The following is a 14366-nucleotide window of genomic DNA, read 5'->3' on the forward strand; positions in this document are numbered from 1 at the left end:
ATGCTAATCATTGTAAAAGAAATAAGGTATATATTTTTTTTATATAAATTAATGTAATATATGTAAAATCAAAATTTATATTTTTCAAAAATAAAAATATGATCACTAAAACAATCCGATGAATAAGAACTAAACTAACAAAAATTCTACTACCAGGAGACAATTGAATAAAGAAAAAAAGTTGGGGGTCTTTACTGGAAGGTATTAATATTCTAGGTAGGTTAAGTGTAAGATTCTGCTAAATGTAACCAAAGAATTGCCGCTTACAAAAACAAAATATATTCCTCCCTAATCTCCCTCCCTTTCATCCTTCGGTCTCTCTCTATTTCTCTCTCTAGGGTTTTCAAATCCCCAAACTGCACACACTCGAACAAACTAAATCCCTGCAATCAAACTTCTTTCAATCAAAGATTATGGCGGTGCAACTGACGGAAGGCGCAATAGAGATGCTATCTTCTGGGAAATGGCAACCGGCGGACGTGAAACCTGTGCTTCAGGTGATAGAACTTCGGGCTGTTCCGTCACAGACTTCTTCTGCTGTAAGTGGAGGAGAAAAACAGGAGAGATACCGGCTTATGCTATCTGATGGCTTGTTTTTTCAGCAAGCGATGCTTGCTACTCAGCGGAATGAGTTGGTTAAATCTCAGCAGATGCAGAGGGGTTCTGTTGTTCAGTTGAAGGAGTATGTCTGTAATTTCATCCGTGATCGACCGTACGTACTACTTTCATTATTTTTCATTCGTTATATTCGTGTGAAGTTAATGTATGTGGAATTGCTTCAGCAAATTGAAGAAATAGTTTCGTCGTAAATAATATTGCTATCACATATCAAAATTTATTTTTTCTAAAAATAAAAAAACTGGAAAGGTTCTCCGGAGATATGTTTGGTGACTGTGAATACATGTGTGCAGTACCCCTGTTCTTAATATTAGTCTTGATCTTAAGTGTGTGCGTGAGTTAGTGTAAATAGATTACTTAAAGAGATTTACTGGACTAAAAAAATGCGACTTTCCTCTTTTTCTATTAAAGAAAATAAGAGCAGTCTTTTTTACGGGATAGGGTTTACATGGCGTAAAAGGATTTTTTTTAATAAAGTTGTTTATACAAATGATCAATAGAATAGTCTTCACCACTGAAAGATTTTTCTGTTTTGAATCAATGCTACTGTGACATGCTAGTCACTTCATTCAGTAATGTTTCAAAACTACAGACTTGTTGAATGTTGATGTATCATATATTTGATGGTTTTAGTGTTGAAATAGTCACAAACTCAGTCTACAGTTTGGATGTTCTAGAAAAAGCTAGGACCTGAGCTTTTTTGTGCTTCTTGTTTGATATACTAGGCAATGGTCAGTATAATAAGCACAGATAAGAACATAATACTTACATAAAAAGTACTAATTGATTACAAGTTAGGACTTTACTTATCAGCATTTAATTATTTGCATTCATTCTAAGAAGTACCACAGTAATCTGTCTACTTTTTGGTAATATGATATCGACATATAGATCTCTAAGAAGTATCTATTAGCATTTAGTAGTATCTAAGAACTTTACCATTGATAGCAACAAGTGAAGGTTTACTTTACCAGGTATGACATTTGTTCACTGCTTCTTATGTGTACTTCAATTGCTTCGTGATAACCCTGCATGTCAATTGATACCTCAATGCAACTCCACAAGTATATCCACAAGAAAAGTTTTTTTTAATTATTTATTATAAGGAAGCATGAAGACAATAAATATTAATATAATCTATTCTTTCATGCTAAGAGTTAAACAATAAGAACACCATGATCCGTCATAAACATTGCATTTTAAAACCCACTTTAGATTTCTGAACAAAAAATCAAGATTGCCTGTGTTAAAGAAGTCAAAAGGGTTCATGCTTACAGTGGGCTAAGAGTCAATGTACTTTATAAACCAGAAATTGATGCTATTCTTATGTATGATGTAAGTTTGTAACTACTAAAAACAGTGGGGAATTTACTTGTCTTTTGAAATTTGAGAAAGATAAGGCAGTTTGTTTCTTTGATTACTTATGCACAAAATAAAACCATTTAGTTCCTCAGCATTGGGAATCTTAAGCACTTTGTTTCTATAAATTTATACTTTTGCAATTGTCATGACTCATGAGTCATGACATACAGTTTTCTTCATAACTTTTGGCAATTATTGTATAAAATTTGTCTGACATCTTTTGGTTTTCTTTTTCAGCATTTTAATAGTCATCAACCTTGATGTGATTATGGCAACTTGTGATCTTATCGGTGATGCAAAACCATTTCCACCTAGGTCTGGCAATGAGCCTCCTATATCAAGGTCTCCCTCACCTATGCAACCCTCCAATCAGCCAGCAACAAGCATGGGTAGTCCTCAAACCTTCATGGGTGGCTCTGTTCCACGACCTGCAAATTCCCCAATTTACCCTCCTCAACAGGATCATAATACAAGTTTACACTCTTATGGTAACCCTTTGAGTACCCATTCTGTTGCTGCTGTTTCACATCCACCTACAAACAGTTATGTGCGCCCAATCCAACCAACATATAACCAACCGCCTCCAATGTATGCAAACAGGGGACCCGTGGCTAAAAACGAAGCTCCAGCTAGGATTATCCCCATTGCTGCTTTGAACCCTTATCAAGGTAGGTGGACTATAAAAGCCAGAGTGACTTCAAAAGCAGAACTCAGACGTTACAACAATGCAAAAGGAGATGGAAAAGTTTTTTCCTTTGACCTTCTTGACTCTGATGGTGGTGAAATACGTGTCACATGCTTCAATGCTGTAGCTGATCAATTCTATGACCAAATTGAAATCGGTAAAGTTTACTTCATTTCAAAAGGCAGTGTAAAACCTGCTGCAAAAGCTTTTAATCATTTAAAAAACGACCATGAGATCTTACTTGACACCACATCAACCATTCAACCTTGCTTTGATGATGACAATTCCATTCCACAGCAACAGTTTCATTTCCATTCCATTGCTGATATCGAAGGGTTGGAGAACAATAGTGTGTTGGATATTATTGGTGTGGTTTCCAGTATTACCCCTACGTCTACCCTAATGAGAAAAAACGGCACCGAAACTCAAAAAAGAAGTTTACAGCTTAAGGACATGTCTGGAAGAAGTGTGGAGGTGACTTTATGGGGTAACTTTTGTTCCACAGAAGGGCAGACACTTCAAAACATGTGTGATTCTGGTGTGTTTCCTGTTTTGGCTGTGAAATCTGCTAGAGTGAGTGATTTCAATGGTAAATCCGTAGGGACAATATCCACAAGCCAGCTATGCATAGAACCTGATTTCCCAGAGGCTCGAAAACTTAAAACATGGTTTGAAAGTGTTGGGAAAATCACCCCTTCTGTTTCTTTATCCAGGGATGCTATATCCAGAACAGATGTGAGAAAAACTATCTCACAAATCAAAGATGAAAAACTGGGGACATCTGAAAAACCAGACTGGATCACAGTGAATGGGACTATATGGCATTTGAGAGTTGAAAACTTTTGTTACACAGCGTGTCCGATCATGAATGGTGATCGACAATGCAGTAAAAAAGTTACAAGGAATGAAGAAGGGATATGGAAATGTGATAAGTGTGATAAGATTGTTGATGAGTGTGAATACAGATATATCCTTCAGTTTCAAATACAAGATCATACCGGGTCAACTTGGGTAACTGCTTTTCAAGAAAGTGGTGAGGAAATAATGGGGGTTTCTGCTAAAGATTTGTATTACATGAAAAATGAAGAACAAGATGAGGAGGAGTTTACTAAAGCTGTCCGGAAGGTTCTGTTTAGTAGATATAACTTTAAGTTGAAAGTGAAGGAAGAGACTTTCAGCGATGAACAGCGTGTGAAGTCCACTGTTGTGAAAGCCGAGAAGATAAAAAATCTTTCATCCGAGACAACGTTTTTGCTTGATTTACTTAAAAAAGAGGACATGGTTTCTGTTGGAATAGGACAGCCAAAGGTGGAAATGGCGATTCCTTCATATGGTGGAAATGGAATCAGAGATTCCGGAGGTCTTAGTGGAGTAGGTCAATATGGGAATCAATATGGTGGTGGTGGTTCTTCTTCTAGTTCTAGGGTTGGTAGTAGCTGCAATAGCTGTGGTGGTGTGGGGCATAACTATGCAAACTGTCCAAGTGGATATAATAGTCAAGGAGGAAGGTTTAATAGTGTGGTTTCTGGAGGTGGAAATAGTCATGCACCTTCACCTTCAGCTTATGGTGGTGGGACAAGTGGCGGATCTAATTTGTGTTTTAAGTGCAATCAACCTGGACATTGGGCAAGAGACTGTCCTGGTACTGGTGGTGGAAATGGAAATGTAGCCCCAGGAAGATATGGGGGCGCGTCTGGGCAATATGTTGGTGGTTATTGACTTTAAGAGGTAAAAAAAAGTTCTAGATTTCTCCCATAATGTTATATGTTTTTACTGCTGTTTGATTTTGTGTGTTGATAGGACAATGGGTTTATGTTTGTGGATGATGCAGGTTCTTGTAGCAATAAAGGTTTTTGGTCTGGTGTTAATGTTGAAGTAACAGAGGAGACTTGCTTTCTCAGTTTTGTTAATTTTGTTTTCAAGTGGTATGGAGTATGAACTAGGTAAGGTTGGATAATTAGACATGTTTATTTTTTACTAGTGGCTTTTTTCCTTGTGTTAAGAGCATGGCAGTTGTGTATATAAGACTGTTTACGTCTTGTAAATTTTGGTATGTATTTATTTTCTGCTACTTTTTATGATACGGTGAATGGTGATCTGGTACTTTTTTAGCTTTTTGTGTTATTGTTGGGTGTTTGGATCCTTCTTTTGAAACTGGTTGTGTGATAATGAATATGATGTACATTATAGAAGATAACGTTTGGATGTCTTTATGTTATTTTAGTTGTAACAGTATATGTATTTGATTGTCGAGTGTTCAGAATATTTTGATCAAGTTAAAGAAATAACACATAAAATGATCATAACAGAAAGTATTTGTTAATAAGTAAAAACTTTAGGGAGTGGAGCAGGGTATGTGTAGCTGGAGCCTCCTTGTTATGGCAAGCACCGTCCCATGACTATGGCATGCAGCATAAAGTTGTTGAACCAGACACCCCTTCGCCATTTTCCCTCTCTTCTTTTACTCCCCGTTTGACAGTGAATTTCAAAAAAAAAAAAAAAAAAAAATCAAATCTAAATACAAACCATATCTCTTCTATTTTTACCACATCAAAAACAACCTGACTTCTCTCATCTTTCAGGTTTTTTACATGCAAAATGTCTTCAAGTAACTCTCTAAACAACCTTAATTCTCTTAATACACCTAGTAGAAACATCTTCAGTTTAGATTCTCCAACACTAACCTACCACTCACAGCTCAACAACTCTATTTATTATCCTAACCCACTTTATGGCGGTGATGTAGATGCATCCCACCAACTATTTTCCCATAATAACTTCAACCTCTTCCTTGAAAGCATTCCGGAACCCAACCCCAAATCCAACATCAACCACAAAAGAACCCGAAGTGAGGGTTGAATCTCCAAAAAGAACATGAAGGATGTCCTCTAAAGCATGGGAACCAGAAAAAGAAACCACATTGGCATGTGCTTGGCTCGATGTCTCAAAGGACCCGGTGGTAGAAAGGACCAAAAAGGAAAACTTTTTTTGGGACACATTATGACTCGTTTCCACAAGGTAATTTACACGAAATGGAATACTACAAACAAAGTTAATACACGTTTTAACGGTTTGTACAACAACTTGACTGATCAATGCAAAAGCGGTGAAGATGAGGCAACCATTTTATCCAAGACACTCTACATGTTCTGGGAGAAGATGACAAAAAGATTTTCAAGTTTGTAGATTTTTGGAGTATTGTAAAAGATAACCCGAGATGGAAACACATTGCGATGGTGGAAAAATATTGGGAAGAGTTCCAAAAGAACTAAAACATCCGACTCTAACCACATAACATTATTGGTTGCTCGTGTGGGATTAGACCTCAACGATGATGATGACATACTTAAAATTTTAACCACCTACTCGAACAATGGGAAGGGATAAAGTCTAAAGAAAAAGAAAAGTTGCATCGTCAAGTTCATCGGGTGCCATCCCTTTTGTGAAATACAAGGTATAAGGTCAGACTTCGCAGACTTAAATACGAATTCCACAAGCGGTTTTTGACAACAAAAGCCACAATTAAAGAAAAATATAAATTGTGATTTTTAATCTTACTTATCTATTGTTATGTTTTAGACGTTTTAAGTCTTGATATGTTGATTTAATTTTTAATTAATGAAAATTTTAAGTTTTTAAGGTAAATGAAATTGTATTTAAAAAAAAATAATAATAATTCAAAGTGTTGCAATAAAATTAGGATGGTAAATACGGCAAAAATAAGATGACAAAAAAAGCCATGACATCCATACAGGGGGTGTCAATTTATGGCACGGCACGACAAAAATACACGACACGAAACCAAATTGAAACAAAATCGAAATTGAATTCGTATTAAGTGTAAAAACACGACTTTGTTTCGTGTTCGTGTTTAAAATTCGACACAAAACTGACACGATTTATCATGTGTTTGTCGTGTTTTTTGTGTTATATGTGATTAAGTATGAATTATAAAAACTAATTATTATATTCTTTTACGTTTGTCGTGTCGTGTTTTTCGTGTTTTAATCGACTCGTTTTCGTGTTAATGAAAATAAACACGGCATCGTGTCGTGTTTGTGTTACATATAACATCATCGTGTTGTGTCATGTCAGACAAAAACACGACACGAGTGTCCGATGTAACACCGTACATCCATAGCACCACCCCATTTAGCTTAAGATAAATCTTGATTCCCCCAATGGATGTGAATGGTTAATCCTTGTTGATTTAATTGGATCCTTCTTTTAGGAATTATAATTAAACTGTTTTATTATATTGCGTTGTATTGGTTACCCAATTATTTGTAGCTATCAATTCCCAACAATTGTATCAAAAGACTCTTTTGAATATGTTGATCACTATAGCATTTAAATGTATATAATGTGATTGTCGAATGGTGACTTGATCCGTAAAGTAACCATTTCAAGGAACTAAATTTGGGCTTTTATTTAGTTAAATTAAATGGTAAGCAAATGGCCAATTGGGCTCAAGAAACGATTAAACCATTTTTCCCAATCGATTAAATTAAAATGGAAGCTCATTTAGAGTTGGGAAATCTCCAATAAAGTTCTAATTGTTCAGGTCAGTTTACGGTTTAGTCCCAAATTAATTTTTGTTTACAAAAAAGGACAGAATACCGGCTAAAACTTCGGAATAACCCTCTGTGACCGGTTTCGTAGATTTAGCCGGTATTCCGGCTTTTTTCGTTAATTCGTCAAAATATTGGGACTTTTTCGTTAATCCAACTAAAACTTCGGAATAACCGTTTTATCAATATATTTAAAATGAGTGTTTTTTCCATTTTTTTATACAACGTTATATATTCAGTTTTAAAGTCACGAAATTTATAAAAAAGTATATATACAATCCAAAAAACTAACAAAATTCATAAATTTGTCTGAAAAGCTTTACCGAAGATAGAGTGCTCCATGATTGCAAGATGAAATTCATACAAAAATATTGTATATTTTCTTTTGATTTCAATATTGGTTTAAGTATTGAGATAACCACAAAACATACATAATAACACTAATCATGTATACTTAAATCTATGGGATAACCTTTCTTGTTAATACTCATTTCTTCTTCATTCTATTGGTTGTTTAAAACCTTAATCCATCCGCCCACTTTCTCCCTCTGTTTCTTTCTATCTATTGCAAAATTGGGAAGGATGCGATAAGGGACACATACACATATCCCTCAAATAGATCTTTGTCTTTCCTTTTTATGTGCACACACACACACATAAAAGTTTTTGATCTGGAACGTATGTGTGCATGTGTGAAATGAGGTATCAAAGTTCAAACGAATCTGTGTTTTGTGGTCTATCCAAGGCAAGACTAGTTGCTACCAAGATGTTGCTACTGGCCTTGGCAAATTGAGGTACGAGTTTAACATGAGCGTGTTGAAGTGCATGATTCAACCCGTTTATTTTCGTGTCAATCAATTTATTTTCGTGTCAGATTGATTGGTTTAGAGTATAGACCTTAGAAGTATGTCTTTTCATGCTAGATTAAAACACTAAATAAGTTGAAAGAGTACAACTTGTAGAGGTGGATAAGAAAAAGTGAAAACACAAAGGAGTAGTAGTTTGAGAGGTGGATGAGTGAAATTCACAATAAGTTTAAGGGTAATTGATCAATTAACGAAAAAACCCCAAAATTTTGATCAATTAACGAAAAAACCCGGAATACTGGCTAAATCTGCGAAACCGGCCACAAAGGGTTATTCCGAAGTTTTAGCTGATATTCTGTCTTTTTTTATAAATAAAATTTAATTTGGAATTAAATCGTAAATTCGCCCAAAATATTGAGACTTTATTGGAGATTTTCCTTTAAAATTTTAAAGATATATGAGGCTTTAATCATAAATAATTTTATTGATATTTGGAACTTAAATAAACTAAGGTTTATTTTATTAAGTGATGAATAATGGAACCTAAGTAAGATTTTGTGGTAAAGAAGAATTTAGGAAAAATATAAAATTTGTATTTTGTTCTTGTATCACATGTAATGCCCCCAATACACGATTGTTAGTACAAGCAAATGTATTTAACTTTGCGACCATTTGGTTCTTGTTCGACATCCTAAAGATGATCGTAAGTGTTGTACATAAGGGTGACAATTGTTGACACGACACGACAAAAATACACGACACGAAACGAAATTGGCACGAAACTGAAATTCAAATTCGTGTTCGTGTCAAGTGTTAAAAACCCGATGTCGTGTCGTGTCGTGTCGTGTTCGTGTTCAAAATTCGACACGATATTGACACGATTTAGTATTTATTTGTCGTGTTTTTCGTGTTTGTCGTGTTATTTGTGATTAAATACACTAATTGTTATATTATGTTATTTTTGTCGTTTTTGTCGTTTTTTAATTTGTTCATTTTCGTGTTAGTTAGAAAAAACACGACATCGTGTCGTGTCGTGTTTGTGTTACATAAAACATTGTCGTGTCGTGTCGTGTCAGACAAAAACACGACATGATGACCCGATTTGCCACCCCTAGTTGTACATGATATTGGCCAAATTGGTCTATAAATTTAGAATGTGATTTATTTTTAGCTTCTATAATAATACTTTTGTAGATTATATGTTAATAATTTGTAAATTTCCTTTTGATATCTATCAAAAAAAAATTGAAAATTAAATTATTAGCTTATTATTTGCTTTATTTTAGTCTATTTGCTCTATTATTTCAAGTGTGGTTACTTGCATATTCTAGCTTATGGGGAGTAGTGCATTAGAGCCGAGGTCCACCTCAGTCTTCTCTTCCACCTCATTGCCCAACTTTGCTAAAGAGAGAGAAACCACAGTAGGCTAATGAGGAGAGAGAAAATCCCAGCATGTTGAGCACTCGACATGATGTTGCTGAACTCCACCTCATTGTCATATCAGCCTTGCCAACGGTGGTGCCGAGACCACTCCCACGAGTCTTAGACAAATGACACATGCTATGTGGGCTATGTTAGGCTATCCGAAGTGGGGGTAGAAGAAGATGTGTAATGCTGACATGGACAACCAAGTCACGCGTGAACACAATCCCAAGGTTCGGTGAATTAGCTGTTGTGACAGGGATGGGAAGACGCTTGAAGACAACCAATAGGAAGGAGGGCAGCACCAATGGTCAAAATTTTGATAGGTTCCTTTGTTTCTTTTGTCTTTTTTTACGGTTGGAGCCAAAAAACAAACAAATAAATAAATAAATAAAGAATAATAATAATAATAATAAATATATTCTTCAATTTAAAAATGATATACTACAACTATAAATATCACTTATGTTACATACATTTTACACTACAAAAACACACAATCTCTTCCCATATTCTTTATTTTATTCAACCTATGGATCCAAATCAAAATATTTCACCCACTCCAAATGATCCATTTGCAAATCTTAATTACATACAATTGACAACATCTCCAATCCAACAATAACCAATATTCACCAATCTTTCATACTACCCAAACTACTACCAACAACAACGACCACCACAATTCAATTAACCACAATTTCAAGCCTTTCAACAACAACCTTCTCCACAAATTCAACTCCAATCTTCTCAACCTCAACAATTTCACGCACAACCTTCACAACTATTTCAAAGCCCATTATCTCAATCCCAACCTATAAACCTCGACAACGACAACGACAAACGGGTCCAAGAAACACAACAACCAACTCGAAAAAGGCAAAAAAAAGGAAAACAACAAAAAAAAAGAGAACTACGCAATGGACCGAAGACGAGGAGGAAGATTTAACGAAAGCTTGGATTTTTATATCGCAATACAATGACACCAGGAACGCGCAATCGGGTCAAAGTTTTTGAAATCGTGTTCTAGACCATTTTCATGCACTATTAGGAAGGGAAACGGAGCGGGCATACGATTCGTTCAATGCAAAATGGTGTGACCTACATGCGACTTGCACGAAATTTAACGGCATGCTACAATACAAAATTATAAATAATGGTAAACCATTCGACAACCAAAAAGCGTGTTGTAACGGTCCAAAATGGGCCCTTTATCCGGAGACGGCGCATTCGGGATCGACCATCGGATCCAACAAAAGGCCAAGAATTTCCGAGTCCGACGTGGGTTTCGGCCTCGACCTCAATGATGAGTTCGACGACACCGAGGGGGAGGGTCCATCGGAAGTCCAACTTTGTCGACCACCAGGAAGAGACAAATTGAGAAATGCGGGGTCTTCAAACGGAAAAACAATTTGCGAATATGTACTTGTGGAAAAAATAGACAAGACTCTAAGTTTTCTAGAAAAAAAATTGAATCAACGGAGGAAGTTCGTTGGCAAAAAAATAGCACTTATCGATCTTCAAATTTGAAACACAAAGCCGCAACCGGATCTCGACCCGAAAAAATCTAGCCGTGTTTCTAAAAATTCAACAACAAATTCGCGAAAAATATTGAAATTGGGTTATAGTGTTTTAATATTTAAGTTTTATTTTCTATGTTTTTAGTAATTTAGATTTAATTTTCTATATTTTTTTATGTCTTTTTTAGTATTTTAGGTTTTACATTTCTATGTTTTTTTAGTAATTTAGGTTTTAAATTTCTATGTATTTTAATTAATGTAAAATATTTATTTATGTTTTAAATTAGATTTTTTATTTAATTTAATGTCAAAAAAATCTTCTTATTCTAATAAAAAAATAAGTTTATTCTCGTTTTGTCATGTGTCGTATTATTAAGACTTCTAGTTAATGTCATGTCACTTGTCAATCTAGTGATTCTCGATTTCAAATTTTAAATTTTAAATTTCTTATTCTAATTACATTAAATTAATAACATTAGAATAAAAATTAAAATAAAATTAATACAGATTATAAAGTCACGAATTTATTAAAATTAATGATTATAAATTTATATAACTAAAAAATATCTCTTAATTGACAATTTATTTAAATAATTGATTAACTGTTGTTTACACAAATGGGTTGAGTGTGACCACGTATCGTTTCCCCACAAAAACTATTCTAAGGTATTAAACTAAACATGCTACAACTTGTAGATTCGATTCTTAAATATCAAATTTTATTTCTATTGTGTTTGTCGCTATTAATATCCGATGAACATTCCACAACCTTGTTGATATATCCATTTCTAGTAATCAATCATGCCTGATTCTGAGGTGGGGATTGGAGATTTGTTTAGATTCAACATATAAAAGGGTGGCCAAAAGAGAATTGCTCAATTTATTATTCTTTTGGATTGGAGATTTGTTTGGATTCAACATATGGAAGGGTGGCCAAAAGAAGAATTGCTCAAATTAAAGAAAACATCATCAACAAATAAATCAGGAGCTGGATTGATTACTAGATTTGTTTGGAAATATTCGTGCTATGGTTATGAATCGTTCCAGCTCCTTATTTATTTATTGATGATGTGTTCTTTAATTTGAAACGATTCATAACCATAGCACGAATATTTCCAAGAAAAAAAGAACACAAACATAGCTTAATTACTCTATTATTTTAATTATATAATTTGAAAAAAAAAAATGAAAAAGAAAACGTATAGAAGACCAAAGCAAAATCATATGAGCAACTTTCATGTGGACTTTTCATATAAAGAATCTTCAATGAAACAATGCGCTAAATGGAACCAAAGAATTGTGTCTACCAACCATCAATCATCTCTTACAACAAAGAATGAATCCATTATTAAACAAACATTTGAAACTAAATTACATTTTTCACCCCTCCAGAATTTTAAAATTATCGTGTCCAATGATTAGAGAGTCTAGTCGAATCGAATCCTTGATTATTGAATCGGATGTTGCATCATTCCATGCAGAATTTCAAGCATTACACAACCAATAATTTAGTCTAATAGAATTGTTAAAGACTACAAAAATTCTTTAAGAAATTTGTGTACAATAATAGTCTTTAGCAATTCTTTTAGACTAAATAATTTATGTATTGGTTGTGTAATGCTTGAAACTCTACATCACTCCTCTGCATGAATTGCATGAAATGCTGCACTAGAATCCATAATCCAGGATTTGACTGGCCTCTCTATGCAACATACAATGTGTCATCAAAATCGGAAAGGTACAAGATTAAAAGCTTAAGGTACAAACCTTGACACCTTGTTTTTCCATAAACTGTGTGCATAGAATTTGGTTGTACAAAGCAAGTAAAAGAGGCTTCCCAAACAACTTCCCATGACCATTTTGGTGTATTTTGTTAAAATCTTAACAAAACTTATATAGAAACTTATATAAGCAAGGTGTATAATATGACATGATAATTTGAAGAGGACCTACTATGAAAAATGAGGTAGGGTAGGTCTAGTTTCCTCTCACGATATTCACTTTTTGTAGCTTTGCTTTGGCTGTGTCAAGTTGTTCTGGTTCATACCAAAAAATGTCATCAGTTTTTCAGATATTTATTTAGACAACACAACACTTAATGGAAAAAAAACAAGGTCTTACTCTGTTCAGATGCTGTGGCCTGTTGTACAGTTGTTCTGAAGAAAATGTTCCCATTTTTCTGATAAACAGACTATAGGCAAGTAAAACACAATTAGTTTTATGTGGCTTCAAGATAATGACAACAAGAATAATAAAAAGACACATTCACACCATCAAAATCTCTATCATTTGGTTTATAACAAATCAATGTAATCTAACTCTATAAAATTTTGCCTTTCCAATATAACGGGAGTGTATGATTATGAGAAGAGTGAATCTGTATACTTCAGTTACTTACTAGGAGAAAAATGTCTACATTTGATTTCCTAATTGTCATCTGATAGAATCATTACAGTTAAACAAATTTTGATAAAAACAATCTGAGATTTCATTTGAAATAAAAATCATGTTCGAATCCCCAAATTAAAAGCTGAAGAGAATTAGATAATTAACGAGTATCTACAATAGACGTGAGATTAGGGGGTATGTGGAATGCGTACACGAGAGGAAGAGAGTACAGAGAGCTCCGCTATTGAAACCTCGTGGCTCCTTATCTGCGATGTGAACAATTCCAATCAAATTAGCACACATCCCAAAGACCCAAACAAACGAATCAAAAGCATCATCATCTACAACTGCTAAATCAAAATTCAGAAGAACAAGACGAACCTGCTTAAGAAGTGATTGAGTAGAATCCACCGTATCAGCAGTAGCCATGGACGATGCAGTTGATGGAGTCGCCGTCGTGTTCATTTGGAATTCTACTAGACTGTGAGTTTGAAAAATAAAACTATACAATATAGATACAGGGCTACAGCTCTACAAGAATATGTGTTTGGGCCGGCCCATTGGGTTTCATCAAAGTTCGAGGCCTCGTTGTAATTTGTAAAAAATCTATTGTATTAATTAATGTGTCAATAGTTTTTTCTATTATTTTTTTTAATTTTTTTTACAACCGTAGGAGATTCAAAGAAAAACAAAAAAAACTAGCAAGAAGCTAGTAATGTACCAAAAAGTTACATAATACAAGTGGAAAAAGAAGATTCACTCCAAATAATCCAATCTATACTAGCCATTTTACCTCTATGTTTCAACCATGAAAATAAACAAAGTTTAATGTCATCCACCTGTCTATTAGGAGTAATCTTCGTCTTTTTAAAAACTATCTTGTTTCTTGCTTTCCTAATAAACCAAAATATTGTGCCAAATAAAGCGTCGATTAGATTTTTTCTTGTTGACATCTCGAGTAGAAGCACTTGCTGGTCGCTGCAACATCTAACAA

The 14366-nt window shown here is 34.4% G+C and overlaps 2 protein-coding genes across 2 annotated transcripts; one reads left to right on the top strand and one right to left on the bottom strand.

The window, feature by feature from the left end:
* The first annotated feature begins 274 nt into the window (after positions 1–274).
* On the top strand, positions 275–4862 carry LOC145165744 (replication protein A 70 kDa DNA-binding subunit A-like). The gene is made up of 3 exons (XM_079084578.1): positions 275–712; positions 2218–4393; positions 4497–4862. Exons 1-2 carry the CDS (start codon positions 414–416, stop codon positions 4382–4384), a joined length of 2466 nt encoding a protein of 821 aa, XP_078940704.1. The 5' UTR covers positions 275–413; the 3' UTR covers positions 4385–4393; positions 4497–4862.
* Positions 4863–12268: 7406 nt separating this feature from the next.
* On the bottom strand, positions 12269–13858 carry LOC145162329 (Prefoldin chaperone subunit family protein). The gene is made up of 4 exons (XM_079081504.1): positions 13754–13858; positions 13585–13638; positions 13106–13175; positions 12269–13020 (listed from the first exon to the last, which is right to left on the bottom strand). Exons 1-4 carry the CDS (start codon positions 13835–13837, stop codon positions 12962–12964), a joined length of 267 nt encoding a protein of 88 aa, XP_078937630.1. The 5' UTR covers positions 13838–13858; the 3' UTR covers positions 12269–12961.
* Between the last annotated feature and the right edge of the window lie 508 nt (positions 13859–14366).

Source organism: Lactuca virosa, chromosome 3 (genome assembly GCF_052849685.1).
Source record: "Lactuca virosa cultivar CGN04683 chromosome 3, Lactuca_virosa_CGN04683_v6, whole genome shotgun sequence".
NCBI classification, from domain to species: domain Eukaryota; kingdom Viridiplantae; phylum Streptophyta; class Magnoliopsida; order Asterales; family Asteraceae; genus Lactuca; species Lactuca virosa.

Bases quoted from the DNA above. Each gene is read 5' to 3' on its own strand.
- LOC145162329 (XM_079081504.1), bottom strand. From the start codon at position 13,837: ATGAACACGACGGCGACTCCATCAACTGCATCGTCCATGGCTACTGCT. The intron at 13,639-13,753 runs GTTCGTCTTGTT...TTCACATCGCAG, and splicing joins CTCAATCACTTCTTAAGCAG to ATAAGGAGCCACGAGGTTTC. The intron at 13,021-13,105 runs GTAAGACCTTGT...GGTATGAACCAG, and splicing joins GGCCACAGCATCTGAACAGA to AACAACTTGACACAGCCAAA.
- LOC145165744 (XM_079084578.1), top strand. From the start codon at position 414: ATGGCGGTGCAACTGACGGAAGGCGCAATAGAGATGCTATCTTCTGGG. The intron at 713-2,217 runs GTACGTACTACT...TTTCTTTTTCAG, and splicing joins AATTTCATCCGTGATCGACC to CATTTTAATAGTCATCAACC.